The 27,147-nt window shown below is 43.4% G+C and overlaps 1 protein-coding gene across 2 annotated transcripts in view; it reads left to right on the forward strand.

Annotated features, from left to right (window-relative positions):
- The window catches only part of RPTOR (regulatory associated protein of MTOR complex 1), a 118,566-nt gene that overhangs the window by 20,792 nt on the left and 70,627 nt on the right, over positions 1–27,147 (forward strand). For both annotated transcript variants that reach the window (XM_042832910.1, XM_042832911.1), the window contains exons 4-7: positions 6,386–6,544; positions 9,823–9,969; positions 16,343–16,518; positions 22,683–22,742. In XM_042832910.1, the coding sequence (XP_042688844.1) occupies positions 6,386–6,544; positions 9,823–9,969; positions 16,343–16,518; positions 22,683–22,742 (542 nt within the window). The remainder of the gene's footprint in view (positions 1–6,385; positions 6,545–9,822; positions 9,970–16,342; positions 16,519–22,682; positions 22,743–27,147) is intronic.

The following is a 27,147-nucleotide window of genomic DNA, read 5'->3' on the forward strand; positions in this document are numbered from 1 at the left end:
GATAGTTTACCAAACAGTTTGAAGCAGGCTTGTTGTAGCTGCAGCCTTCCTGGGCTCAGGGCAGGTTGGGGGCAGCCCTATGGGATTTGTGCCTTGCTCAGGTTTTGCTGCTGAAATCCAGAAAGAGCAGCAGAGTCAGGGCAGTGCTCCCCTTGGTTCTGCTTCTTGTGAAGGAATTATTTTCCATGTAGTTTGTTTGTTTTGTTGGTGCAAAAATAAGAGTATTTTTGTACACTTCACAGTTTGTCTACTTTTTGATGTGTTTTCAAAGCCCGTGTAATTTCAGGATCCTAAATCTTTCTTTGATATAAGGAAAAATGTGTTGTAGTAAGTATTAAAATTAAATGGCTGTAAATCACAGGACTGGGATATTAATCACAGTTTTGAAGTAACCAAAGAGCAAAGTACTTCCTCTAGGAATGAAGGATGTCGCTTCTCACCAAAGCAGCTCCAACATCAGAAGGCCTGGAAGGAGGCCAACGTGCTGTCGGGGAGAAGAACGAGCGTCGAAATTAAGAGATCACAGAGCCCCACAGTAATGAAGTTAATTTTAAGGAAATTAATGAAGGGAAAACAACTAGCAGCACAAGTTGTTAGGAGCACGAGCTGCTTGTTAGTGTGCTTGGAGAGAATTTGGGAAAGAAGCCCCTTGGGGAAGGGGACTTGGGGTTGTGTTCCTTGGGGGCGGTGGGGATGAGCTCAGTGTGTTGGGATGCAGTGTTGGTGCTGCGTGGTGCCAAACATCCCTTGCAGTGCCTCAGACACCTCGCTCCTGAAGACAAGAAGTGCTTCTCACCCTCCTGACTGCTCTTAAGCAAGTCTTTGTACAGGGACTTCTCTGCAGATGCTGTGCTGTGCCCAGCATTGAGCTGGGGCTGCCACCTGGCCGGCAGGTCCGTGCCGCGGGCACGCGGAGCACACGTGATGTGGATATACATAGCAGTTATTAGCTCTATTTCTGTCGGTGGCACAGAGAGTGGTTTTTCTTCAGGCTTATCTGCTGAAAAGGTATGCTGTCCTTATGAACACTTTTTCATGCAAATCTTTTAATAAGCCTTTAGAAAGGCTGACGGTAACAAAATGATCCCAACGCATCGCTGTGAAAGCCCCGTGCTATTGCAGGTTTGGGCTCACCTTGCCTTTTTTTGGGGGGGTTCTCTTAAGCCATTTTGTTGTCCTGCATTGTGGATGTGCTGGTTACACACTGCAGTATTCATACCCTAAAGCTGATGTCTAAAGCGATGCTGAAAGCTTACAATTGCTTTTTCTTACACCATCATTCCGGATCAGACTTCAATATACTGGTCAATGATTCTACTGTTACAGGACAGTATTTATCAAGAGCTTTTATTTACCACTTGTTATATTAACAGTTTTTCAGGCACTCCTAATTGTACTGTATATGTGTATATGGTATAATCAGCCTTTACAAACTCTCTTTGTATCTTAAGGCTTACAGAACTGCCAGCACTTGACGTGGCATGAAGGGTTTGGTTTTTCACTTTCTTGTATATCATTGTATTCAACACTGATAACTGTGCCTAAACACAGCAAGTGTGCATGCACTGCTGCTCCTTCCTTGTTCCCTAATAGAAATATAGAAGAGAAACATTGGGGCACAGGTGAAGATGCTTTGGATTCATTAGCTGGCATGGTGCACATGTGTTGAGATTGTTTTCATGATGAATAGGCCTTAAATAGTTTAAAAAAAAAAAAACAAAACCAAAACCCTTGTCTCTGGCCTTTGTTTTTGTAATGGAGATGTGGGTTGGCAGAGCTTTTATGCAAGCACAAAAATCAGCCCAGAAGCACAGGTGTGGAGATGTAGTGGTGCTGTGGGTTTGAGTAATCTCTGATGTTTTCACCTTAATTCACTGCCACGTAAACAGGCACGTTGTTGCTGCTGACACTTTTCATTTTCTAAATGGTCATGTTATTCAAAATGTCTTTTTAATTATACTACACCAAACACAAAAAACTGTACCACCAGTCTTTGAAGGAGTTACATTTTGGGGAAGACCAGTGCCGATCTTTTTTCACTGTTTTCAATGCTTCCCGTGTGCTAAAAAATGAATGTTTTTAAAAAACGTCAGCGGTGCTGCCTTGCTTTGTGGCATAACAGCCATGGAATGATCTGGCTATGAGCTGCCTGACTGACTCCAACCTGCTTTATGGCTAAGCCAGAGTTTGTTCCAGCCGCTCGGAGGACGCGTTGCATCAAGCTGACAGCTGCCCTATAAAGCGTGCAATCTGGATTAATTCAATTCTACTTTTATCACTTTAGAGAAAAGCAAATCCGCTGTTTGTGGTGTTTGTCGTTAGCAGGCCTTCAGCCATCTCAGGTGCTTTTTCAGTCCCTGGGCTGGAGCTGCTGATCTGTCCTCTGCCCAAAGCTGCTTCTGGGTCCATCCTGCAGGGCCGTTCCTCTGTGTGTGTGCTGGGGCTCAGCCCATGGGGGCAGGAGGTTGGAACTGGGCCCGGCAGTGCTGCAGCAGTTCCCTTGTCACTCCAGGACCCGCTGCTTTATCCCCACTTCTGTTTGGATCCCTCATTACAAGATGGACTTTGAGATGCTGGAGTGTGCCCAGAGGAGGTCTGGTGAGCGGCTGAGGGAGCTGGGATGGCTCAGTCTGGAGAAGAGGAGGCTCAGGGAAGAGCTCCCTGCTCCCTGCAGTTCCCTGGCAGGGGGTTGTAGCGAGGTGGGGGTCAGCCTCTGCTCCCAGCTAACAGCGACAGGATGAGAGGGAATGGCTTTCCTCCTTCCAGCTGTTGGCTCCATTGCTTTTGTTCCTTGGTAACTTATTTCCTTGGAAAGCCTTTCATAGTTCAGTTTCTCCAAGTTGGGCATTGTTCCAAAAATATTCTCTTGCAATAATTAGATTGCTTTGATTCCTCTTAATTAAATCATGCTAAGTAGGCTGTCTGCGCGTGCGGCGGAGTCTCAGGTTTAATGCATCTTCTGCATTTGGAAACTGGGGTTCAGGTTGGATCCAAGTCACAGTGCAGCAACAGCGCAGCATCCCACTGCGTCCCCTTCTGCAGAGGTTCACCTTGAGCAGTACAGCTGCTCTGAGAAGTGGGAAAGATGATTATAATTCAGCATAAGGAAGAATCCGCTCCACGTTGGGACAAAATGTTTGTTGCAACGTGGGAAGCGCAGCGCTTGCTGAGGTTTGGGGGGCAGCTGCCACACAAAGCCTTTACCACAGGTCATCTGATTTGTTTTCATCCCATTCGAAATAAAAGGAAAACCTGTCGTTAGGTAGTGGTTCTGAGGCACAGCCATTCATTTAGGCACAAAATCCATAAAACCGTGGGAATAACTTCGTGCAGCCAATAACTGCTGACGTTTCCCAGTGGGATAGAAGTTGGTGAATTGGTTTTCCCTCTCCAGTCAGACTCATTCCGGGGGGGGTCCTGTTATCCCCTGCTGATCAGGGAATGCAGCATTGTTTTATTTATCCCCTGAAAGCAATGGGGCAGTGGTGGGGAGGGGTGATGAGACAACTCACTTTCATCACTCATGTCTGTAATGTTGCAGTTAAAACAAATGCACGGAGCTGACTGGGGGATGGGATGTGCTGCCCTGCTCCTCGGCTCTGAGCTGCAGGAACCTCCCTTAGTCCGGGAGATCCAAAAGGAAATTATTTGACTTTACTGTAGGGAGTTCTGTGTATTTTAATGATCCAGAGTCAGCTATTATTTATTCATTGATATGGATGGCTTTATAAGACATTCTTAAGTTTTTACTATCCCAAACTCATTAATTAATGATAGTGACATCTTTCAATTAGAAGTGCTGAGCAGTAACATGTTGTCCTTGCTTAGCAGTGTTATATGAATGTGCATCGTGCTAAAGACAGTCTTTCATTTCCCATAGGAAAGTGTCCTGCTGTCCTTAATCTGCAAGTACTTATTAAGCCTCTGCTGAACAAAAGATTAAAAGCATTGCAAGAAAAAATAGGATTTTTTCTTTGTCTTTTTCATGCAAACTGTAGTTTCTCCTTCAAGTTTGCTATTTAGTCTGTTTTGTCATAATATCTGCAGCTATCTGTATCTGTCTCTGTGTTGTAGGGAAAAAGCACTTCTGCCTTTTGTGTTACGGATGACTGGTTGCAAATGGGAGCTCGCCAGGGCTTCTTAGGTCTCTGTTCTCCCACCTTCCCTCTTCTCTCTATAACTTCCTGAAGGGAGGTTGTAGTGAGCTGGGGATTGGCCTCTTCTCTCGTGCCATCAGTGATAGGACCAGGGGGAATGGCTTCAAGCTACGGCAGGGGAGATTCAGGCTGGACATCAGGAAGTATTACTTTTCAGAAAGGGTGGTCAGGCACTGGAACGGATGCACAGGGAGGTGGTGGAGTCACCGAGCCTGGGGGTGTTCAAGGAAAGGCTGGATGTTGTGTTGAGGGACATGGTTTAGTAGGAGCTATTGGGAATAGGTGAACGGTTGGACTGGATGAGCTTTGAGGTCTTTTCCAACCTTGGTGATTCTATGATTCCCCTTTAGAGTTTGAAAGCTTTCCTTCTTGAAGGAGAGAGCAGGACTCCTGGCAGCAGAGCTCAGTGTGTGTGGGGATGGGCATAGCTGCGTTATTTTAACACAGCACCAAGTAGGCAAAGTGTGTGATGGCACAGGCCAACATTTGTTGCTTTGTATTCAACCTTAGGTTGATTTCAGCAGTTATTGGGAATGCCACTGTCCCAGAGGGCATGAAATGAAATAGCTGCTCCTCCACCCCACAGCTGGCATCCCCAGCCCATCAGATCGACAAATTCTGGACTTGTAATTGCAGCACTTACTCTCCTGGTATTCATTCCTTACCACTGAGGAAGGTCTTGAAAAGTTTTAAAAAAATAAAAATAAAAAGGGGGATCATCTGGTCTGCTTCGTTACTCGGATATCCATCGGTTGTGTCGTGCACCTGAATGATGTGTAATAAACTGATGCTGGGGAGTCCTGAGCTGACAGGTAGGCAATTGTCTGCTTATTTACAGGCTCCCTCCTCTCCTTTTCATTCTCCTCCGCCCTGTGTTTCTCAGTGTGTAAATTATGTGTTTACAGTTGGGGTCTTTAGATCTACGGCCTTTAGTTTTAGGGTATGAATTCACCTCCATTAATTGCGAGCTGTATTTAATATTTATGCTAACAGGGCGTGAGGAGTGTTCCGATGAGCTTGTTCTCCTTCAAAAAGGGGAGCTGAAAAATTACCAACCACTCTGGTTGTAGTGCCTGGTGAAGGTACCAGCAGGCAGAACGTGATTTAAGGGGCACGTTTTTGCACATCAGCGCCTTGATAGCAACGCTGAAAGAGGAGAGAAAGACGTGATGGGGCGACTGTGCTGAGATTAATACAGCCTCTTACCTTTCCTTAGTGTGGAAGTCCCCAGGAAGGATGAGTGTGTCGGATCACCGGCTCTTTCTTAATATTTTTTTTTCCACTTGCTTGCTTTGCTTCATGGCTGTAATCATGCAAATGATACCATTCATTTTACCCACCCTGCCTACTGGCTTGAGGTACTGCATATTAATTGAGCAGCATGATATCTGTTTTTCAAGCTGCACAGATAAGCAAAACATTTTTATATTAAATAAAGTGCTTCGTGCTTTTTACTATGATATTTTAAGACTTTCTTATCCTTGCATGCTATAGAAGGAAGGTTAAAAAGCATTAACTTCTGAGACCTTGACTTATAAGCAGGCTTTCAACAGCAGATTTTGTAGATGTGTGTGCAATTGTCCTACTCTTAGATTTGGTGGTTCTTTATTTCAGTATATCAGTACTTTTTAAGCCATTGTGATTCTGGATTCTCAGTCTCTCTGGAAGCCTGAAGAAGAGAGAGATGCAGGCTTTTATCTTTCAAAGGACATCTGGAAGACTTGCTGTTATTATTTGGCCTTGCTTCAAGAAAATGCACTTTTGAGTACGACAAACTAGCTTACTACATAGACATCTTGAACTCAGTCGAGCAAAAGTGTTTTGAAGTATTGGGTTCTTTTAACATTTTTTTCCCCCAAACATAAAAATGTGCTATGAATCACAAGCTTGTTGACTTAGGTGGCTAGGATTGATAACACGGAGTCCATCCCCAAGGCTGTGATGGTGAGCCCAGGTGCTTCCAAAGGCAAGCTGAGGGCTCTTGATAGTTTTGACCTTTTCTTGCCCCTGTGGGAATATCAGGTTCATGTGTGGGTTGTTCTGCTTGTATTCCCATACACCAAGTGGAGGGGTACTTGGTTTTTAAATAAGTCCAGTAAACATTTTGTCATTTTTTCCAGTGTACCAAAATATGGAAATGCTTCTGTCTTAAATAGTTGCCTGCATCTTAACTAGATATATATGTATTTTTTTTAACATTTATGAACAATGACCCTGTATGTCCATAGGCCAGGTACAAGCAGAGCCTGGATCCGACGGTGGACGAGGTGAAGAAGCTGTGCACATCGCTGCGGCGCAACGCCAAGGAGGAGCGGGTGCTGTTCCACTACAATGGGCATGGAGTGCCCAGGCCGACGGTGAACGGGGAGATCTGGGTCTTCAACAAGGTGAGAAGCAGGGCTAAGGCAGCTGATTCTCCTTCATGGCTATGTAAACGCTCCTGATGTTCTGTCACACTGATGAGTTTTCAGGATGTGACTTGCCTACAGGTGTTTGGTTCTGTGCCGACAGCTGTCTGCCTTCTCCATGTTCTTGAGGTTGAGTTCTCAGCATGAAGTTAGCTTTGCATCCAGGTTGGATATTAGGAGCAGTTCATTCCCAGAAGGAGTGGCCAGGCACTGTGGCACGGCTGCCCAGAGGGTTGGGGCTGTCACTGTCCCAGGAGGTGTTCAGAGCCATGCAGATGTGGCACCGAGGGATGTGGTCGGTGGGCATGGTGGGATGGGTTGGGGTTGGACTTGGGGAACTTGCAGATCTTTTCCAACTTAGTGATTCTCTGAAAGCTCAATTAACTGAATAACCGTTGTTCAAATTGCGTGAGTATGATTTGCAGAACAGTAAATCATTTAATTAAGCTCTCATTCCAGATCAGAGAGTACCGAGGAACCTCTGCAATATTCTATGTATCTCTTATTTTTTGTAAAGACTTTCCATTCCTGTTTAGCCATGATTTGTACAGCTATGTAGATCCTGTGCAGCACCTTTCTGGTGGTGCCAGGTGTGATATAGATGTGATAGTAAAGCTGTTCAGTGTTCTATTAAAAGGTAACTGATTTCGAAGGGAGTCTTAGGAGTGTGTGAGGTGCTGCTGGTGGCGGGGGAGTGCATCCAGCTGACACAGCTTGCAGAGATTCGCTCCTATTTTATTTCAGGAACATACTGAACTTCTTTTCTCATACTTCTCATGTATTATTTTTGTAATTGAATGAGCATTCAATAATAGCTTGAAAGAGCAAGGAGAGAAAGGCAGGGGAGAAAGTGCAAAAGGGCATAACTTCATTCTGGTGCATCTCTACTGGAGGCTCGATTAGTATTCTGACCACCATCCTAAATGATTATTTTGAAGCCGAATTTGGTGTTTAAGAACAAATAGGAGTGACCTTCTTCTTACTTAACAGCCAGTGGGTAATAAATAAGCCAGTAAGAATGCTGAGCAGAATGTGTTACACATGGAAGAAGAGGAAATTACTGCTCAATGAAGTTGTGTGCTGTGCCAAATGCTTTATTAAGAGCTTACTGGGTGTTTGCCAGTTTGCCTGCAGTTCTAGCTGGGGGATGTGATGTGGGCTCCTCTAGTTATAAAGAACTGAGGTCTTTTATGTATCTTTAGGGACTGTTGGAGAAGAACCCTAATCGTCATAGACGTTGACAAGTGACAGTGAAACTTGGTAGTTTTTGCAGCATGTTACAAATATTGACTTTTTTTTTTTTTTTTTTGGTAAAGAAGGAATTGGAAATAGAACTTTTCATTGAAACAAAGCATCAAGATGCAGTCATCTGCTTTTCATGCATTTGTTGTGAGCACTGCTGAAGTAATAAGGATCCATGTTGTCCGTGTGGTTTTGCTCACTGCTGCTGTCTGACAAAATCACAGCGTGGTTTTAAGAAAAAAAGAGAAACAATGAGAGACTGCAAAGTTCAAACAAGTTTATCACAGACTTCTGGGGAACTCCTCTGAAAACCAGAGGAACGTTCTTTGAAATGCTTTTGAGCTTTTTTAAAGAAATGGATTATGAAATTGATGCCAGTTCACTCTCTTGTTCAGTTGTCGTGTCGTTCATTTCCACAGGCCCAGGTGGCTGTTGGGAGATGTTGGTTAACCCAGGAAATTTTAGTTATGAAACCCAACCCACAAAGTTCTGTTGTGCCCACAGCCCCAGCAGCACCTCACCCTGAGCAGCCACGCTAGGAGGCCATTATTTAACACTCTTTTCTCCTTCAACTTCTCTCGCTTGCATGCTATTAGCAGGCTTGATAAGCTGTGTGTGACCCCTACAGTAATCATGGAACATAAATTTGTGCTGGTTTGAGGTAGCACAGTACTGGTCAGAGCTGCTGTCTTGAACTGCAGCAGCATGCTTTATAAATTAAAAGTTAAAACAACGTGTGTCCCTAAAATCTCATCAGTAATACGTGTCAGAGCAGGTTTTCTTTCTGCAACTTACTGTGACATCCTCGGGGTGTCCTTATGACAGGTCTGTGCCAAGAGTAAGCTGTTCGTGTGTCATTCCATCCTGTAACAATTTGCCAAGCTCCTGACTCCCTAAAAAAATTGTAACAAAACAATTTTTCCTATTAATTTTAATAGAACAATCAAAACTTTTTATGTATAGGCAAAACTGGATTTTGGGCTGACTTGGTATTACCTACCTTATCTAACATATGGTCTCGAATCACTTCTGTCTTCATATACACCGACGTGTCCTTGAAAATTTGATTTTTGTCGAAGTTTTATTACAGCTATTTTAAGTCTCTTGAATTTAAATGAGAGTTATGATCCCATCCATCATGCTGCTGATGTTAATAGGAGCACTGCAGCTTTTACTGCTGGTTTCGGGCAGAGCTCAGCGCGGTACCAACATGAGCAGGTTGCCCTCTGGCTGCGGATGGAAAGGGTTCTGCAGGCAGCCACGTCCAGCAGTGACTCTTCGTGGGCTCAGATAGCAGAAATCTCTGTGTGTATTTTCAGCTCTGCTCCTGAGGTTGAGGTTCGACTCCTTGTAGCTAACTTGAAGCCTGAGCCTTCACCCTCTGTTTCTGTAAGGAGCTGTTGCTTCAATTAGAGGAAGAGAAGGAGGAAAATTATTCATGTTTATAGAAGCAGAGCTGATGGTACTTGACTTTGCTTTGTGGGCATTATGATATTGGATAATTCTGAAAGTTGCACAGAAGCTAATAAAATCCTGAAGCGTCTCATTAAATTAAGATGGGGTGGCTGCTGATGGGCTGCGTAGTCTTAATTATCAGTCCTGATTTATTGATGGGATTTTCAGTTTGAGATGATTGATGTTAAATTAAAGGCATCTGGTTTACATCTTTGATCAGCACTACAGAAATCTGAGCTGAAACGAGGACTGTTAAATGCTGGTTGGAAGCGTGAGGAGTGCTTTGATACACACTAACATTTCAGCATTTTAGTTTGAGTTCAGTGTTTCAAACAGTACCACAGTGAAATCTGATGTGTCTTCTGTACTGACGTTGGATTTGTAGTTCTTGTTAGTAGATGTTGGTTGATACTGATCTTGATTAACATGTCCACAGTTCAATCCAGATTTTATTTTGTGCTTTCAGAATTGGATTTTATCAAATGTGTTTTATTACCAGTGGAAGTGCTGTTGTTGCCTCTCTGCCTCTTTGTAACTTCAGTGTTTCTTTCTTCTTTCAGAACTATACTCAGTATATTCCTCTGTCCATATACGACCTGCAGACTTGGATGGGCAGTCCTTCCATTTTCGTCTATGATTGCTCCAATGCTGGCCTTATTGTCAAGTCGTTCAAACAATTTGCACTACAGAGGGAGCAAGAGCTGGAGGTGAGATCACGACCTGTTGCAACGCTTTTTGTTTCTGTTTGTGCAGTAGGGTTAAGTTTAAGCTTGTTTTGCCATACACAGCTGAAAAAAAATGTTTAAAGCCACGTTGAAATCCAAATTAGTTTGCAAATGATTTGCCACTCCAGTCTGTCTGGTTTAGTTTGCTATTCTATTCAAGTTTGAATAATTTTTAAGGCAAGTGCTAATTAAATGGTAATGTTAATAGAATCAATTTGTGCCCTAATGGTCTTTTCTGCTGAGATAAATGCAGAAGTGAACGAGACATGTTTATTTTAGATTCACAAGTGTAGTGTGTGGGTATGTGTTTGGATGCAGTTCGTGTTGTTGAGCCGAATGCAAAATCGTGAAACCAAATTAAATAAACCTGGTGCACAGAGGGACCATCACTGATGATTTTGGTTTCAAAGAATGCTTAAGCTGGATGTGTTTCTAATGGAAAGCTGGATGTGTGTCTAATGGAAAGCTGCCTTTCGTTGCAAATATAATTACTAATACATTTATTGAAGTAAATCTGAAATGCAGAGTGAAAGGTAAGGAAGCAGGAGTCGTCCTGGGATGCAGAGTTCTTTGCTCCCAGATCCCCCTGCTTGCTTCAGCCTGCATGGAAAGCACATTTTGGAAGATTAACTTTTTGTCCTCCTGTCATTCAAAGAGATGGAATTAAAAAAATCTTCAAGGAAGAATTTTAGTTAATGGGCAACTGACCGCAGCAAGTGTAACTGTCAGTAGGTGTTAACACTGGCTCTGGCTCTAATTCCTTTCATTCCAAATGCCAGTTTTTGAAGATGCTTTTGTGATGACTTCTTGGCAAGTAGAAATACACCTAGTAACAGACACCAGCCTAATAGCTTCAGACGTGTAGATCTTTCCAGTTTTCCTGTCCTTTTCAATCAGTGACTTTGCTGCACTTCATAAAGATTCTTCCCGAAGTCTGTGGCTTGGGAAGAATATAAAACTGCAGAATGGATCAGTGGTGTTGGTAATAGATGCCTTTTTGAAAACTACAATCTCTAAGTCAAGGAAAAATGTCTGGTGGTCATCATCTGTTCTCCTTTTTCAAGTTTTTTTCTTTTCTTTTTTTGTCAGCCTACAGCTTTCATTGCCGTATCTTCGACAGTCTTTCTGTTTGTAAAATAAGCCCTTAAGATTTTTTCTTTTGTTTCCTCACTCTATTCCTAAGCAGGTTAAAATGGACCCACCCTCACTCTCCCTCCTTGTCCCTGCTTTCTCTATGAGGCTCTTCTTAGCTGTTGTGGGGCTCTGCAATGACTCTGCTGGTGTCCAAGTTCATGAAAAGCAAAGTGAAGCTGGAACTGGTGCTCAGAGGGGCTGCTGGGGTGATCAAGATAATTGTTAGCCCATCTTACTGAAAGGAGATTAGAGGAGCTTGCTGTTTTCTTAATCAGATAGAGTGAAGGCTGAGGGAAGATGTGGCTGTGTGTATAAATTCCTTGAAGGATAAGCTTATGGGAGGAGAAGTATTCATAGGATAATGTTGATACAAGAGCAATTAGGTGTATGGCTGTCCATGAGTCAGTCTAGTCTACAAGATTTTAGAAAATCCAAAGGATAAGGTTCTAGAACAACTTGCTGGCTGGAATAATGGAAACCAACTATTTCTCCATATGTAATTTTATGTGTCTGAGAACATCCATGATGTGAGATGGATGCTGGAGGTTGCAGGAGGCCATGCCTGCAGACACTGCTTGCGGAGATTCTGATATCTCAGCGTTTTGCAAACTGGCCCAATCAAACCTCTTACTGTTGGGAGTGCTGTGTCGAGTTGCACTCTCTTATGGCTTGAGTGTGCTGTGTGTATGAAGCCTTCACTAATTCCTGAATGTTTCCTGGCTTTCACACAGTGCAGCCCTCTCCCAGTGTAAGCTACTGCAGTAGTCGACTATCAGTTATAAAGTTCTTATTCTGTAGTCACAGCTAATATGCAGTTTTTTAGGTACTGATAGTAATGTGTTTCTTCTTAATGTGCCTTCCATTAGATATCTAGAAATTAGTTGGTGAAGTTAATTAAGGAGAGAAAATACTATGAGGCATAGAGAGGGTGAGGAAGGGATTACATGCCATGAAACTGCAGTAGATGGATGATCATTTGACACAAGCGACCAACTAAGAAATTGAATTTTCAGATTAAACACACATTGTAGCTCATGGTTTTCATTAAGTGCTGTGTGTCATACTTAGAACAATCAGAATTCATATTTTTTCCCATTATTCTTCTAAGTTTTCTGTGGTATTAAGTATGGTCAAGCAATCTTTAAAAGCATTTGAGAGATGGGCAGACAAGCCAAATATCAGTGACTTTCCAAGCAGATCTGGAGGCTTCACTTTGTGCAGGATGAATGTTTTCATCTGCAGTGTTACAGCATTGATCAGTGAGGGCTAGGATGTGGTCTTCATTTACCACAGGCTCAGATCCAGCCATAGGGATCCCTGCTTGCTGGCCAGATGCCATCAGATCACATACAGTTCTACCAGGACTATAAGAATTAATTACAGCATACTTAAAGGTACGCTTGCAATTCCATTCTATTTAGTTCTTTTCTGTCTGTAGAATATAAAGGCTTTCTTTCTTAATACGGAATCTAAATCTTCCTCTGTCTTCAAAGGATAGAGGCACAAAAGGAATAACTTGTGAGTGATAGGAAAGCAGTTAACTCTTCTCTCAGATACCTGAGGAAAGATAACACTGTGCCACGCAGCACTGCACTGTCTTCTTTAGAGAGCTGCCTCCAAAACAGCCCTTGAATAGGAAATTTTAAGAAATGCCTTTTGTTAATAAATAAGATATTGCTGATCTGTGTGAGTGAAGGGCTGCGCGGATGGGAAGAAGCACATCGGTTTCAGCAAGATGATGATGATGACTTGGTGTACCGGAGGCAGGGATCTGTCATGTCTCCTCCTGGCAGGCACATCACAATTGGAAATACTTTTTATCTTCCACAAGCCTGCTTCTCTGAGGGAGGTGAGGAGGAAGGGCAGAAGATGCGACTCCCTAAGGCACCAAAGCCAGCTGCAAACAGCACCCAGCCACTTAGCACCATGGCCTGGATGTGGTGGTGCAGGAACAAGTGTGATATATCAGATTAACGGTTCATTTCTGCAGTTGATCCTGCCTCTGGGGGGGGAAGGGAGGTGGAAAGTGCGGGGGAAGGGTTGCTCTAATATTTGTAACAGATTGCTGTTGTTTTGTTTTCCCAAGAAATATTTTTAAGAGCTGGAAACTGACCCCAGCTTTTGGAAACAGGAGTTCCTGCTGTTGCTTTCCTGCTTGATGTCCTGTTTGGCACTGCTGAGCACTGTGGCAGGGATTCTGGCTGCGAGGAGGTGCTGGGACTGGCAGGACTGACCTCGAGCTGCTGTCAGGAAGCAGCAGGGGAATGGTTCCTACAGGGCTGGCAGTAACCTAGTTAGAAAACACCTTGCATATGCCTGCTTTCGAGCTTGCTTATAACGTATAATGGAAGTGAAGGCAATGGATGCTTTTAATCATCTCATTAGCTAGCTCTGATGATTCTGTGAGTGCATATAAATACAGTGCAATTCTAGAAAATTAAGCAGGCGTTTTAAGTGTGCTGTGCTAACAATGATAAAACAGTAGGCTGGATATTTCTGATTAATTTTCTGTGTAATTGTGACATGGTGTTTCCTCTGTCTCGTGATTATTCCACATAGAATAGATCTGTAGTCTTAAGGCCGTGTTTGAGATGTGCAGAAATGAAGGCTGAAAAATGTCTTCTGGATGTGTGCTTTGCTGCAAGAGGTGCTGCAGTTTGGTTTTCAGATGCACTGTTTGAGTTTCAGACAGTGAAGCTTACAGCTGTGTGCTGGCTTGTTTTGCTCCTACCTGGCTGGGAGCTCAGTGTTGCAGTGGCAGTGCCTGTGCTTCTCCCCTCCAGCAGCACGTGTGGTCCTCATCAGGGCTGAGGAACTCACAGCTTTTGTTTTTCCATCTTCAGCATTAATTCTCAAAAAACTAGCTTAACAACAGTGTGGCAGAATGTTATCTGGCATTAGCATCATGTCTGGGGGGGGAGAGATTTTCTAATCCACCATCTGCTGGGAGAGAGGAACAATATCTTCTCAGGGGAAGAGGATTCTCATAGCAGGAATTCTGTCAAGCTAGCAAGTCTGGCCAACGCTTGTGATAACGAGCTTCTGTGCTGGGTCACTTTCTCCCATGTTTCACTTAGACGTGCCCATCTTGTTTTTTCATCAGGTGTTTGCTTCTCACTGTAGCTGCATATGCACATAAATGCTTTCGGTAACAGCAGTTTAAAAGACGTGCATCGTTTCCCTTTTCTGTTAGTCCCAGGCAGCAATGCTTGCAAATCTGTTAGCTCGTCCTTCTGTCAGTGCTCTTGCAAATAACAGACCTGAGTGCTCCTTAGCTGGGGCAGATGTAGTTTGTTTTCAGGACAAGTTAATTTCCACCATCTTACAGGAATGATTTCAGCCTGTTTCTGAATAATTGAAAAGTTAACGTTATCACTGTTATTTTGTCTGAAAGGCTGTGGGTTGCCAGTTGCCCTGAATGAAGTAACAAGAAGTGAAATGAGAAGTGCTGTGCAGATGTAAGGGTGTTTTTTAGCGAGCTGATCCAGGAAAGCGTGCATCGCTCTGTTCTGAGAGCGCGATTCTGCTGAAGAAGCTGTGAGCTGGTTATGGGCTGCTGCAAGGTCTTCATCTAATTGCTTGTTTACAGAAGCTGCTGAGACACGACGGAACGACAATTGTAGATAAATATGTATTATTAATAATTGTGATAACGTTTCACATGGGGAAGCATCACTCAGTTTACTGTTGTTACAGTTGTGCATTAGTGCGTTCTTGCTGCTTTGCTTTTAACCTTTTGTTAGCCATGAACTTTCGCTGTGTCTCTGCCTAATGAGGAGTTTTATCCTTGAGGGAGCTGAGCAATCCAGTCACAGTCTGACTTTGGTGGATGTTCTAAGTAAAGAAAAAGTTATTACTGGGCTTTCCTCTCCTTTGTCTTTCATGCTTACTTTGTAAAAGAATGTTTTGCTATATCATTATCCCTAGAAATCTAACAAGGTCTGTAATTACGAGCTGGTACTCCATGTTCATTTTTTGCTTGTTAATTGTTCATCTCCTAATGGGCAAATATTTATCTTGCATGTGTCACAGCTTCTTTAGTTGGTCTTACTGCGCAGAAGCCAGGAGTTGAGCAGGAGCTCCTTCCCCATCAGAGCAGAGAGGCTCTACCAGCACACAACAACCAGCAAGGCTGCAGTGCTTCACACTGCTCAGAAAGCATAAAATTCATCTAAATGTTCTCCCCACCTGTGGAGCTCATTTATAAGGATGCCCGGAGAGCAAGTCTTTCTGCAAGAAATTAATAGCAGATGTGAAGCAGTTTGACTGCTTTGTATTTATACATCTGTGAAGAGCTAGCACTTCCCAGTCTGTCACGCCTTTCTTCTAAAATAAAAGATGTCTTCAGTATTGTCATTATCTTCTTTTGTTATTAGCATACAGGTTACAATTATGAGAAGTGCAGTAAGGACTCTTAGGTGACTGGAGTGTAGGTTCATTTCCACCCCAGGTATGGCATCACTCGTTGCTGAAAGCAGAGTGGGGAGCAGGGACAGATCTCAGCTAATTTGGCCAACTTGTGAAAGCTGAAGTGTGTCACTGCCTCCTCTGGGGTTAGAATGGAAAAAGAATATTTAAAGAGTCAAAAAACTTGATAGGCTGCAGAATTGGTGACATAGCACCTGAAGCTTCTCTGTGGCTTATCAGGGTGCTTTGCTCAGCTGGAAAAATATGACTGTGCCAGGCTCATGGTTTGTAATACAAGTATTTCCCATAAACACTTGTGAGACACAGAATTAATTTCCTCTTGAGACAGATGGAATTCCTCATTTATAAAGTTGGTAAATAATGAGTTTTTCTAGTCACTGTATTACCTTACTCAGGGAAAAAAAAAAAAAGGAATAAAAGGAGCTGGCCAAAGTGTTTGTCTTTGAGTGGAAAGTATTCTGTTAGCCTGGATAATGCAGCATATGGGTCACTGTGCCGGGTCTTTGCTTTCCAGGTCCTGCATGAACGGGCAGTGGAGGCACTGCATGCATTACAGTCTCTTGGTGCGATGCTGTTTAAGAACCTTTGAGCACCACAAATGGAAATTTTGGGTGGCTGAAGCGTTTATTTTGTTCACCTGTTTCAGAAAGGCACAGGGAAGGTTTCTTTTTTCTCTGAATCTGAAGATCTGTCGCACTTTGGCAGCTCTTCATTGGTTATTTTCAAAATGAGATTGAAATTTACTTCCCTGAGTTGGAGTTCACCAATTCTATGATTTCTGTGCTCTGTCCAGGTGGCTGCAATTAACCCAAACCATCCTCTTGCTCAAATGCCTTTGCCTCCATCGATGAAGAACTGCATTCAGTTGGCAGCATGTGAAGCTAATGAATTGCTCCCTATGATCCCCGATCTGCCGGCCGACCTTTTCACATCATGCCTTACTACGCCAATCAAAATTGCTCTGAGATGGTAAGGATCATCTCCACTGTTGATGGCAAGTGCCTCATTCGTGTCGTTGTCTGTTAAAATGATAGGTTTTCCTAATCCAAGTGCTTCATTTAACCTAATGTTTCTCTGCAGTATTGAATTACAAGATTTGAACTATGTGTCTGGGATGGACTGTTATTAATCAGAACTAGAAAGGTGAAAAAACTGTTATCTTCTACTTATTACATTTTAGATTCCAGCTCAATATCTAGGTTTGCTCAGATTAAAGGATTTACTGTTCTGGGAATTAAATATCTGCTACTTCAGAGAGCGGAAATAGTACATAGTGCAATAACAACTCCTTGCAAATTGTCCTTCATACAAATGATATTCCAAATATTGCAGTTGCTGTAAACAATGCAGTAGCATTAAATAATGCTGTAGTGAAAGAGACCAAGCGATAAACCGAAGATGTTACATGAGGATACAAAAACCAGCTAGATACAGGAGGAGCTTTGAAAGGACAGTGTTGTTACCCAACAGAGGAGAGGAGCAGCAGCAGTTTGGTGCCAGCTGAGGATGTGGTATCAGGAATCCTGTGTGTCCCTGCAGGTACAGAGCTCTGTTGATTTGTTCCTATCAGCACGTTTCAGTTCATGCTCTTAAGGTACTTTGTAGTCCAGGATGAAAAACTCCAGGTCATTAGCCAGACTAGGTTAAAAGAGGCAGAAACATATAGATGTGGCAGACAACCATAAGCAATTGAGTCACTGCATCTGCAAGAGTTATGACTTCTGGAGATGCTCGTAATCACTTCACAAGTCAGATTCTCTCTGAGTTCTAAAAGCAGCAAACAAAGTGACTTAATGTGGCCAGGTTCTAGTTTAGATCCATAGTGCCTTTGAACACCTAACTTTTGCTTGTAAGCACAGTCAAAAGTCTTTGATAGTTTAGCAGGGCGAAGAGCTGCAGTGACACGAGGATTATCTAGGAGGGAATTTTTGGGAAGGTTAATGAGAAAATAGTTTTCCAACCCATGTGTCAGGGACCTGGAGTCTGAAGTTGTGGGAGATTGGGCTAGGGTTTCTGCCAAGGAATGGCAAACTTCTGAATGAGAGAGGCAGCTGTGCACTCCTCTGGTTTCTTTAATATCCTTTTTGTATTACTACTTCTATTGTGAAAAATTAAAAATGATTTTGTTGATCCAAGATAAGTTTGGTTGCGATATTAGGCGCTCATTAGAACTCCCAAGTGAGCACTTGCAGACGGGTGACAGGGTTGAGCCTGCTGCTTAGCCAGAGGCATTTAATCTCATTTAATCCTGAGAGAACAGGATGCTTCCCTTCCAGGCAGGTGGGGGAAGGAGCACGCTGGCTTCCAGTGCAGCTGCTGCTTGGCGGTGCTTCAAGGCGAGCTGTCTGCCTTGACTGAGGCCTCGTCTCATCCTGGGTGCTGATATGGTCCTGGTAGGCTGCTCCTGAACTCTGCCTACAGCATGGAAGCTCTCAAGCTGCTTGCTTTCTTTAAAAGCTGAGGAAATCACTATGTGGCAAAATTCCTTGAGGGGAACTTTGAGAAATAGTGTGTTACTGTGGTTCCAGGGAGCTACGTTTGTCATATGGCTGCCATTGGGTCACTGCTAGCCAAGCAGCGTGATGTGAGCTGAAGCTTTCAGCTGTGTTTGTCTACAGAGGGAGACTTAGAAATTGAACTCAATGTTCTACCTGCTTAGTTCAAGGCTAGCCACAGGTGACAACGAGTGCCACTTGGCAAATGCAAACAAATGTGGCTTCTTTTTAAAATTACTTTTCAAAAAGAGTGCAAGACCAGTAAGTAAAACAAAAAGCCACAAAGGATTCAGCAAATGAAGGTCTGAGCTCAAGTTCCAGGGAGAATATTTTCATCAAGACTCCATGTTAATGTGCAGTGAGGAGTTAAACAATTGCTTGTCAGGTTGTCTGAACTGAGGCTTGCAATTATTCTCAGTAACTCATTACTGTGAATCTGAGTTAAATCAATACCACAAAGATGCAGCGATCCTGCTTAATTTGTGTTGTTTTCACTATTTTGGAAAGACTTTGTGGGAATCCACGGCATGAGCTTTGATCTCTGTTGAAGATGAACTGGTTTGCCACAAACTGAAACTTCTTGAGTAAAGTGAAGGTGTTTTTGTGTAATACAGAGCTGTGATCGTGAAGGTGAAGACGTGGAGGCTCAGGTAGAGTTGTTTTGGTTGGAAGGAAGCCCCCTCTGAACATATAACCCTTCACACAACAGTGTTTAATGCACAACTTGTATTATTGAGAAAGGCTTTTCCAGATATTCTGATCTGTTCAGGAGGCTTGTGCTGCATCTCCATGGGAACATGGCTGAGGGGAGACAGGCAGGTTCTTGAGCAGAGCTGCTCCTGGTGCAGCGTGAGATGCCTGGAGTTGTCTCGTTTGTGTTTGGCAGGAAGGGTTGTCAGAATACTCTCCAGGTAAAGGATTTAGAGCCATGAACCTCAGCTACTGTTGGTGCTGATGCAGGTGGGTGCTCTGCTAACTCCTGGTTAGTGAGGCCTTTCCTACTGCATCGAATCCAAACATTATGTGTGTTGCTTTTTATTGCACGTATTAAAAAAAGAAAATCTCCTCTATAATCTGCAGATTACAGTCCTTTTATATTCCCTATTGATTGGCATTATTAGTGTTGTATTTCTATCCATGCAAGTTCTGCAAATGAGAACTTACTTGCAGACTGTTGTTATTCACTGCAGTTAAAAAGAATAGATGTGGAGCCAGGCTGCCTTCCTCATGCAGTTGTTCAGTGCAAGCTGTATGTCAGGCACTTAACCAAAAATACTCTTCTAATTCAGTTGGACCTTTTATTAAAGCTGGCCCTGAGCTCTGCAAAATTATTTTTGAAATAAAAGATTTTTGCAAGTCCAGACTGACGAGTTAATGAGGTTTCACATGAGGAGTTTATAGGCAAATGAAAGCTGGATGAATAAATTCCTGTACATCCCATTTTGCGTGTGTATTTGGGGTAGATTGATTGACCAAATCGCTTCACAAATGGAATTGCATCCACCTCAGGCCGGGAAAAAAAAAGATGCTGGTGATAGAAACACAGATGGATGAATGGTGCACCTGAATTTGGTACACAAAACTCTTAATCAAACTGACTGACAATTTCAGAGCTCTGCTGTCTGAACTCTGGGTAGCTTCATACTGACTGTCTTCATGTGCAGTCACTGTTGTGAGCTGACATTCCAAATGTATGTTGCAGCTACGTGTAAGGCAAGCTTAAAGGTAGGACATATGGATTGTCAATCTTGACTGACTTAACCAAGAAGGAGAACCAGCTATAGCAGAGAGAGGCAGAAATCAGAATACAGTTGGTGCACTTTGTGTTCAGATCTGTGTGTCTCTTGCACTGTCTGCAATAAAGCAGTCGGAAGTTGTGTTTGGTGGTGCATCGTATGCTGATGTTATTGTCAGTCCCTGAAGGCATAAACAAGCTGTAAGAGTAATTTCACAATTTTACATTTGGAGGAGAAGGCTGCAATTGTCTGGACTGCCTGAAGAACCTCCTTATGTGAGGTTATGGTGCTCCTGAAAAGTACAGGAAACCCCTCCAGCCAAAAATAAACGAAGTTTAAAAGCAGCTCAGACTCAGGAATTTTAAATGCACAGCTGTGTGCACTGGGACCCACGTGCAGCAAGATTGTCAGTGCCTGGGAGTAAATGCTTGACTCCTGACAGCTGATTTTGTGTTGGGTCAGTTGCACATTTAAAGTGTTTATTTCCAGTGTATGCATTTTGTGTTTGTGCTTGAAGGTCTGGGGGTTTAAACTGAGCCAATCCCCTGTCCTACACTTAGACTTCTCTAACTAAACTGAGTTTCAAAACATTCCTGGGTTATCTGAGAAAAATCTGAGCATTGTTATGCATGTTACTGCTTTTCTTCTGTGTCGCCTGGTGTGTATTGGTACTTTTACTGCAGCTCTGACATCTCCTGCCTGATGACACCAAGCATCCACTTGAGACATCACGTTTGGAGCCTTGGAGTAATGAGAGGGAGGTTGCAGATACAGGATGAAGGAACATTCTGTTTACAAGTACATTTTCTTGGCAATCACTGCTTGTTAGAGAGGAAATGCAAATAGTCTGTTAGCAGTTACAAGGGGTCTTAATGAACTCATCTCTTTCGAAATTTTCAGAGGTGGGGATTTGTAAAACAAGTGCACCAGTAGATCAAGCACAGACAACAGCATTAAGCTCCCATTCAGGCGGATATAAACAGGTCTGTGATGAGGGCAGGGTGTTTTTCTTCTCTAAGTCAAGTGCAGTCTGGTTGTATTTTGTCAATTTTGAGGAGCCAAGGCTTGACCAAAATAGCCTAGATGTAAGTTGATTTACATCTTTGCCCACAGTGCAACTCCCTAAGGAGAGTGCAAAGTGACAGCTGTGCAACGCATTCATTGTGTGAGCAGGTTTATAGCTGACTCTCAAAGGTGTGCATATCTCACTGCTGCAGGTATTGGAGGAAATGTTGGCACAGGGGCATTTCTCATGTACACATGTCCTGAATGTCTGTATGCACAGGGAAGCTTTCTGCTTCTTTGTCCGAACAGCTGTAACCAAAAGCCTCGTGCTCAGAAGAAATCCTTGCAAAAAGGATGCTCATATATTTGTTTGCCCTGAGGCAAACCAGCACCAGGTGAGACCCTGCTCATCAGCTCGGGGTCCCTTGCTGCCTGCCCAAGGAACCAGGCTGCACTTTGGGGCTGGCAGCTCATCCTTCTGCAACATGCCTTGCTGCTTGCAGCTCTGTCCTATTAATCTGTGAGCTTGTAAAATATTGCTGAGTGCTGAGGTCATATCATAACTCACATGAGAGGCTTCCAAAGTAAATACAAAATGCTGTGTGACATGGTGATAGGTGGAACCCTTTTCTTTGTGGAAAACAGATGTGTAACAGCCCAAAGTTGTGCAGGCTTTGCTTTAATCCTTTCAGATATGTCGTAATGCAGAGACATTGAGCAGCACAGCGAGGAAGTGTTTTGGCATCCACAGTCTGCAGGGAGATTCCAGGCTGATTCCAATAACCCAGTTCTGCCGTGCTGAGATCTGCTCGCAGGGTTTGTCTGAGAGTGGTGCTTCCCTCAGTGGCTCTGTAATGCAGCTCTGCGAGGTGTCTGTGTTTAAGGGATTGTACTGGGGTTCTGCTGTAGCAGAGGATAGTTTCATAGATAGTTTCATGCCTTTTTTTTTTTTTTTGGTGATGGATGGCACACACCTCAGGAAAGCAGCCTGGAGAGCACTTAGGTTTTCAGAGTCTTGGCAATAATGGGTGTCCTGCAGGCAAGGGGACCACAGGGACATCCTGAGTGACTGAAAGGTTTCAAAATGACCTTGGCACATCTTGATCTCTGCTGTGCTAAGAGAAAGCCTTGCGGATACTGGTGTCATGGAAAGGAGAGGGTGGGGAACCCTGTCTGCTGAGGGGCCTCAGCTCCGGTGTAGGGGCTGAGTACCGACCTCTTGTGCAGCACAGTGAGCTCTTCCACAGCAGAGAGCGGATTTCTGAATGCTGAGAAGCAGGCTGGCATCGTGGTGACACGAGAGGAAGTCATTTCTCCAACTGACAGCTCTGTTATTCCTCCTGGAGCTGTGGTTTCCCAGCTCTGCTCTCCGAACCACAAAGCGCATCCCAGCAGCGGGGCTGTTGGCCGTGCTGCCTCCCACCTGCACCCAGCACAGTGCTGTGCTGATGCAGTCCTGGAGCAGCAGTACTTGCAGTGCTGAGGAAGTGGAGTCAGCATTTCTTTAATTAAATAACTGTGGGTTTTGAACATGACATGTTGCTCCCGGCCTCCATCACCTGCCCTGCCTGCAGCGTTGGCTCCTCAGGGATGCTGGGCACCATTCCCCTTTCCTTCCCTCCCCAGGAACCCCGCTCCCCCCATGCATTGGAGTGCTGTCACTGTGACAGAGCCTGGCTCTGACACTCAGCACTGGAAATGGCCACATGCTCAGGAGTGTGACAGAAGTGAAGGGCCCTGTGTGACTCTGGTTGTGCTGGGGGAAAGTTTTCCACCCAAACTCTATTTTAAAAGCAGAAACACTGTAACAAAAACCTTCTTCCATGTTTTTTTTCCACACAGACCTTGCTGTTAAATATACAATGAGTGTGTTTTGTTTTTGTTTTCTCCTCCGCAGGTTTTGTATGCAGAAGAGTGTCAGACTGGTGCCGGGAGTCACGCTGGATTTGATAGAGAAGTAAGCCAGATTTCACATATATATATATATATATATTTTTTTTTATCTATTTATATATTTTTTCCCTGTTGCTCTTATTTCCTGGCTATTTTCAGCATTTCACTTGTTTATCCAAGGGGAAATTTCTTTGCAAGCCTTGCACAGGGTCCCTCCCTGATGGGTTTGCTGTCCGTGTCCCATTGCAGCCAGCTCTGGTCATGGGCACCTATGGGGCAGACGTGCCCACCCAGCATCACCAAAACCACCACGAGCAGAAAAGTGCTCACCAAAAGCATTGCCTTTCATTTCCTTGCTATGCTGTCCTGTTATCCTTTCTCCAGCAGTGTTATGTTTCTGACTTAACACTGAAATGAGCTATAATCCTTCTACTCAAACAATATTTGAGCGTAATTACTGATTCTGAAGCAGCTGAGGGAAGAAAGCTGTTCGTAAATCTCCTTCAGTTTATACCAACAAGCTGGCCTTTGAAATAATAATTGCCCACCAGGGTCCATGCTGGCTTTTCACATTTTTTTTTTTAATGGGAAGCGTGTTCTTAAAGTCAGGGCAGTGGATGCAGGCACTCTGTCCTCCCTGTGGATGATTTTTGAATATCCTATTCTGGGAACATTGCTACACGCGCACAAACCGGGAGTAATTAATTAAACACTGTTCAATTTCTGAGGAGTTTGGATGCTAGAAATATCATTGTCAAGATGAATTAGAGCCTGCATGTCTGCTGTTCTGACGTGTGGGTGCCCACAGCCCGGTTACCATCCTTGGTCTGAGACAAAAGCTGTGGAACTGAGAGGCATCCTGAAGGGGCTGAGGAAGCAGGAGCAGGGTAATAAGCTTTTAAAAGGGAGAGATATTTCAGACTTTCTTGTTTTTCTGATAATCTTCCGAATGGTGTCACAAAGTACAGCAGTGGCTCGTTGCTCATGCTGCCCATAGCAAACTGTGGGTGATAGCAGAGGCAAACTGTGGGTGATAGTGAGGTAAGGTAAGGTTGCATCAGCTAACATTTCTTGTTCAGGTTTTGCTTTAGCGAATCGTTCCCTGTTGAGTAACTTACACGTTTCTCATTCTGATGAGGTTAAAGATGCTTCTCAGTGCCATTAGTTCTTCCACAGGGTGCATTTTAAGCATAGACAGGCTTATCAGGAGAATCTGGGTATTTAATCATGGCAATTTTACACGTGAAAATTTGATTATCCTCTCATCTCAGTTGGAGAAACAAAGCATTGATTCTGCAAAACTGTATTTCAGCGGCACTAGTCTTAACCAAAATTAAAATCATTTCTCAGCTTTCTAAAGCAAACACGAGACCTGGGAGGCTGACAAGCAGATGGTTTAAGCTGTATTTATTTCCAAAGTTTAGTTGCTTCCTGCCCTAATGCAGTGTCTGGTTATTCAAGCCATATAACCACGGGCTGCTAAAATAGGATCTAGACGTAAATTGCTTCCAAACCTAAACCAGTATGGCCCACAGTGGGAGATGGTTTTGGGGATCATTTAGGGAACTCATTTGAAGAAATAGGGATGACTTCTTTCTGAACCAGTGGGCTCACCATTGGTGCAGGCTGGGGTCTCTTTGGGTCACAGAATAAATGTGGTCCAAAATAGTGACTGTGTTACGTTAACTGTGATTAACAGACTGCTACAAGAGTGTGTCAAAGCAGAGAACATATGGCAGTGTCAGCGACAGTCTGAGCCAGGTAGCTCAGGAGTTGGCTTCCTTCATGGAAAGAACCTTCATGTTACTGAGGGTTAAAAACTCTTCAAATAATGGTTTACTGAAAAATATAATCAATATCCTTGTTGATAAATACCACAGCGAATGTGGATTCTGTAGGGTCAGAGAATCATAGAATGAGCAAGGTGGGAAAAGGCCCTCAAGGTCACCAAATCCAGGATTGTTTTGAAGACCCTCTTCATGCAGGCTGCACTAGAAATAGGTTCCTGTAGATATCCGGTATTTAAACCCTCACATAATAATATGCTACGTATCATCAGTTAGAGAAAACACATGTTTTTTATTGCAGTCCCAAGATAGCACTAGAATACTTCTCCATTTGCCTTTGTGTATATTGTAATTTATAATTTAGTTGTCTTTAGAACTGTGGAGAGAGTTTATATTCTAATTAGGCTGCAGACTTTGGGACTAAATTAGCCTGCACCTTCTTTGAAGGGCCCAAACTAATAATTATTTAGGCTGAACCGGCGTCCTGATGAATAAATGCATGGTGCATCCTGATGTGCGTTTCTATTACAGATCTGCTGAGATAAAGGTAAAAAAAAAAAACCCTCATTTAGAAATAAAGATGTTTGCTGGAGCCAGGCAATGAATTGTAAAGGAAAAAAGGAGAAGTTTAGGTCGGTGGAGTGCTAAGAGTTGGGGCAGCTCTGGCTGTCCCTCGTGGCAGCGCTGATGTCAGGCATCCCTGCTGGCTCCCTTGGTCCCTTCTGCTCGGTGACAAGTTGTCCTGTCATCTCACAGCTGGCTGTGGGGCTCCTGAGTGCAGGGAACCGAGGCTTTGTTCTGCCTTTAGACATTTTTAGTAATTCCCTAAGGGGCAGTATAGCTTGGTGTATGGGCTGTGAGCTGGGTACCAAGAGCTGGGGCTGTGTGATTGCAAGGCTGCCCTGCATTGCCGCACAGGCTCTCCCTCTTGAAATCGCGGTCTCAAAAGAGTGACAACAGTATATTGCTTTCCCAGGAGATTTTTGCCCAGATCCATTTGGTGCCTGGCAAAGGGTGAGAAATCTTGTCCCCTGTTGTCATGCTTTGTTACAGAGGGCCTGTTCTGGATGTCACGTAGGCAGGAGGCCGTGGGAGAGATGTGTCTTGCTGCAGCGCGCTGCTGCTGCTCCCGACGCAGAGCGCCCATCTTGGGGCTGTCACTCACCAGCACAAAATCTATTTATAACAATCACTAGAAATAACAAATTTGGGACTAAAATTAATTTTGTTTCCATTTTAAGCATTATAGACTGTCAGGGCCCAGAACTTATTAATGTTTGAGTGCCTATTGATTATTGATGGTGTTCAGTAGGAGCCTGTTTAAAGACAAAGTAGGAAAAATAAAATCCCAAGATATCACGCAGCAAAGGTAATGCAATTGGAGAACATGTAGAAGTTTTGCTGTCGTGTAACAAATATCTCCTGTGTGTGCCCTCAGAACTTAATCAGCTGTGTCAGAATGGTAAATTGGGGGATGGGCTGTGGAGTGCAGCTGGTTAATTCCTAATTCTTTTTCCAGGTGATCTCAGCTGAAATCATGTGCGATGTGAAGTTACAGTTCAACTAGTCCAATTTCTGCCATTCTGCAACTTAGTTTTTGTAAATGATTTTAATTAGATTTATACTAGGAAATCTTAGTTTGCCTTTAGGTCTGACTTAGGCAGCTTTCATTCCCTTTCATTTTCTTCTGCAAAATTCAATAGAAAGCATTAGAGCATATATTTCAGGATGTCTTGTCTTAGTCAGTGCTGTGAGGATGCTGTGCCATGCTACCTGTCTGCAATGGGTACTCGTTGGTACTCGAGTGCAGGGAGAATGCTTCTTTGGAAGGCACTGAAACACTTCTGTTCAGTAGCAAATCTGGTTTTACTGAAACTGACTATTTAATTTGATCACTCTTGTTACAGGGAAACAGCCTGTAGTGTAGGCAAAGTCTATTGTATATACAAAGTGAAGATTACACTCAACAGGATGGTTTTCATGGCAACACTTCTTTCGTATCTTTGTGCAGAACGACGACAGGATTGAAAACTGGTGTGCAAAGCCTGACAGAAGTCTCCAACAAAAATCATTGGAGAACTTCAAACGTTTTGTCTTCCTCAAGGAGTTTGCCAAGGTTTCAGGAGCTGCATCACGGCGGCCCTGTGCCATTGGTGTGATTTGTGATGAGAGCGCGTTGTCTTTGAGCCCATTAGCTGTGCTGATCACTTCTAAGCAGCTCTTGCCAGTTCAGGAGATTGCTGCAGCACATATGCTGTGTGCAGAATTGTTTTACCATTTCCTGTGATATACTCTCCTCTGTTTTTTTTTTCCCTGAGGCTATAAAATGTGAAATATACTTACTTATTTTTCCCTATGCTAAAATTATGGTGAATGTTTGCAGCTATAAATCAACGCCAATGCGTTTTGTTTTTTGAAGTCTTCAGTATCATATTGCTTATCTCACATTGTATGTATTACAGTACAAAAATAGAGGTAATGGTGGAGCCCATCCAAAGGGAAAATCTGGCATCCTTTGAAGTAAATGCTTCCCCTGTAATTAAAGTGATTCATAGGATTTTGCTAAATTTCTGACAAGGACATTGATGTTAACACCTAGCACGAGCTCCTTAGTGACCCTGACATTTTGTAGTCTTCCCTTCTCACAATAGACTGCAGTGATTTAGGTCTTTGTAAAGGCGT

This window comes from Centrocercus urophasianus, unplaced genomic scaffold (genome assembly GCF_019232065.1).
Source record: "Centrocercus urophasianus isolate 14NV4802_14NV808 unplaced genomic scaffold, USGS_Curo_1.0 seq_40, whole genome shotgun sequence".
NCBI lineage: Eukaryota > Metazoa > Chordata > Aves > Galliformes > Phasianidae > Centrocercus > Centrocercus urophasianus.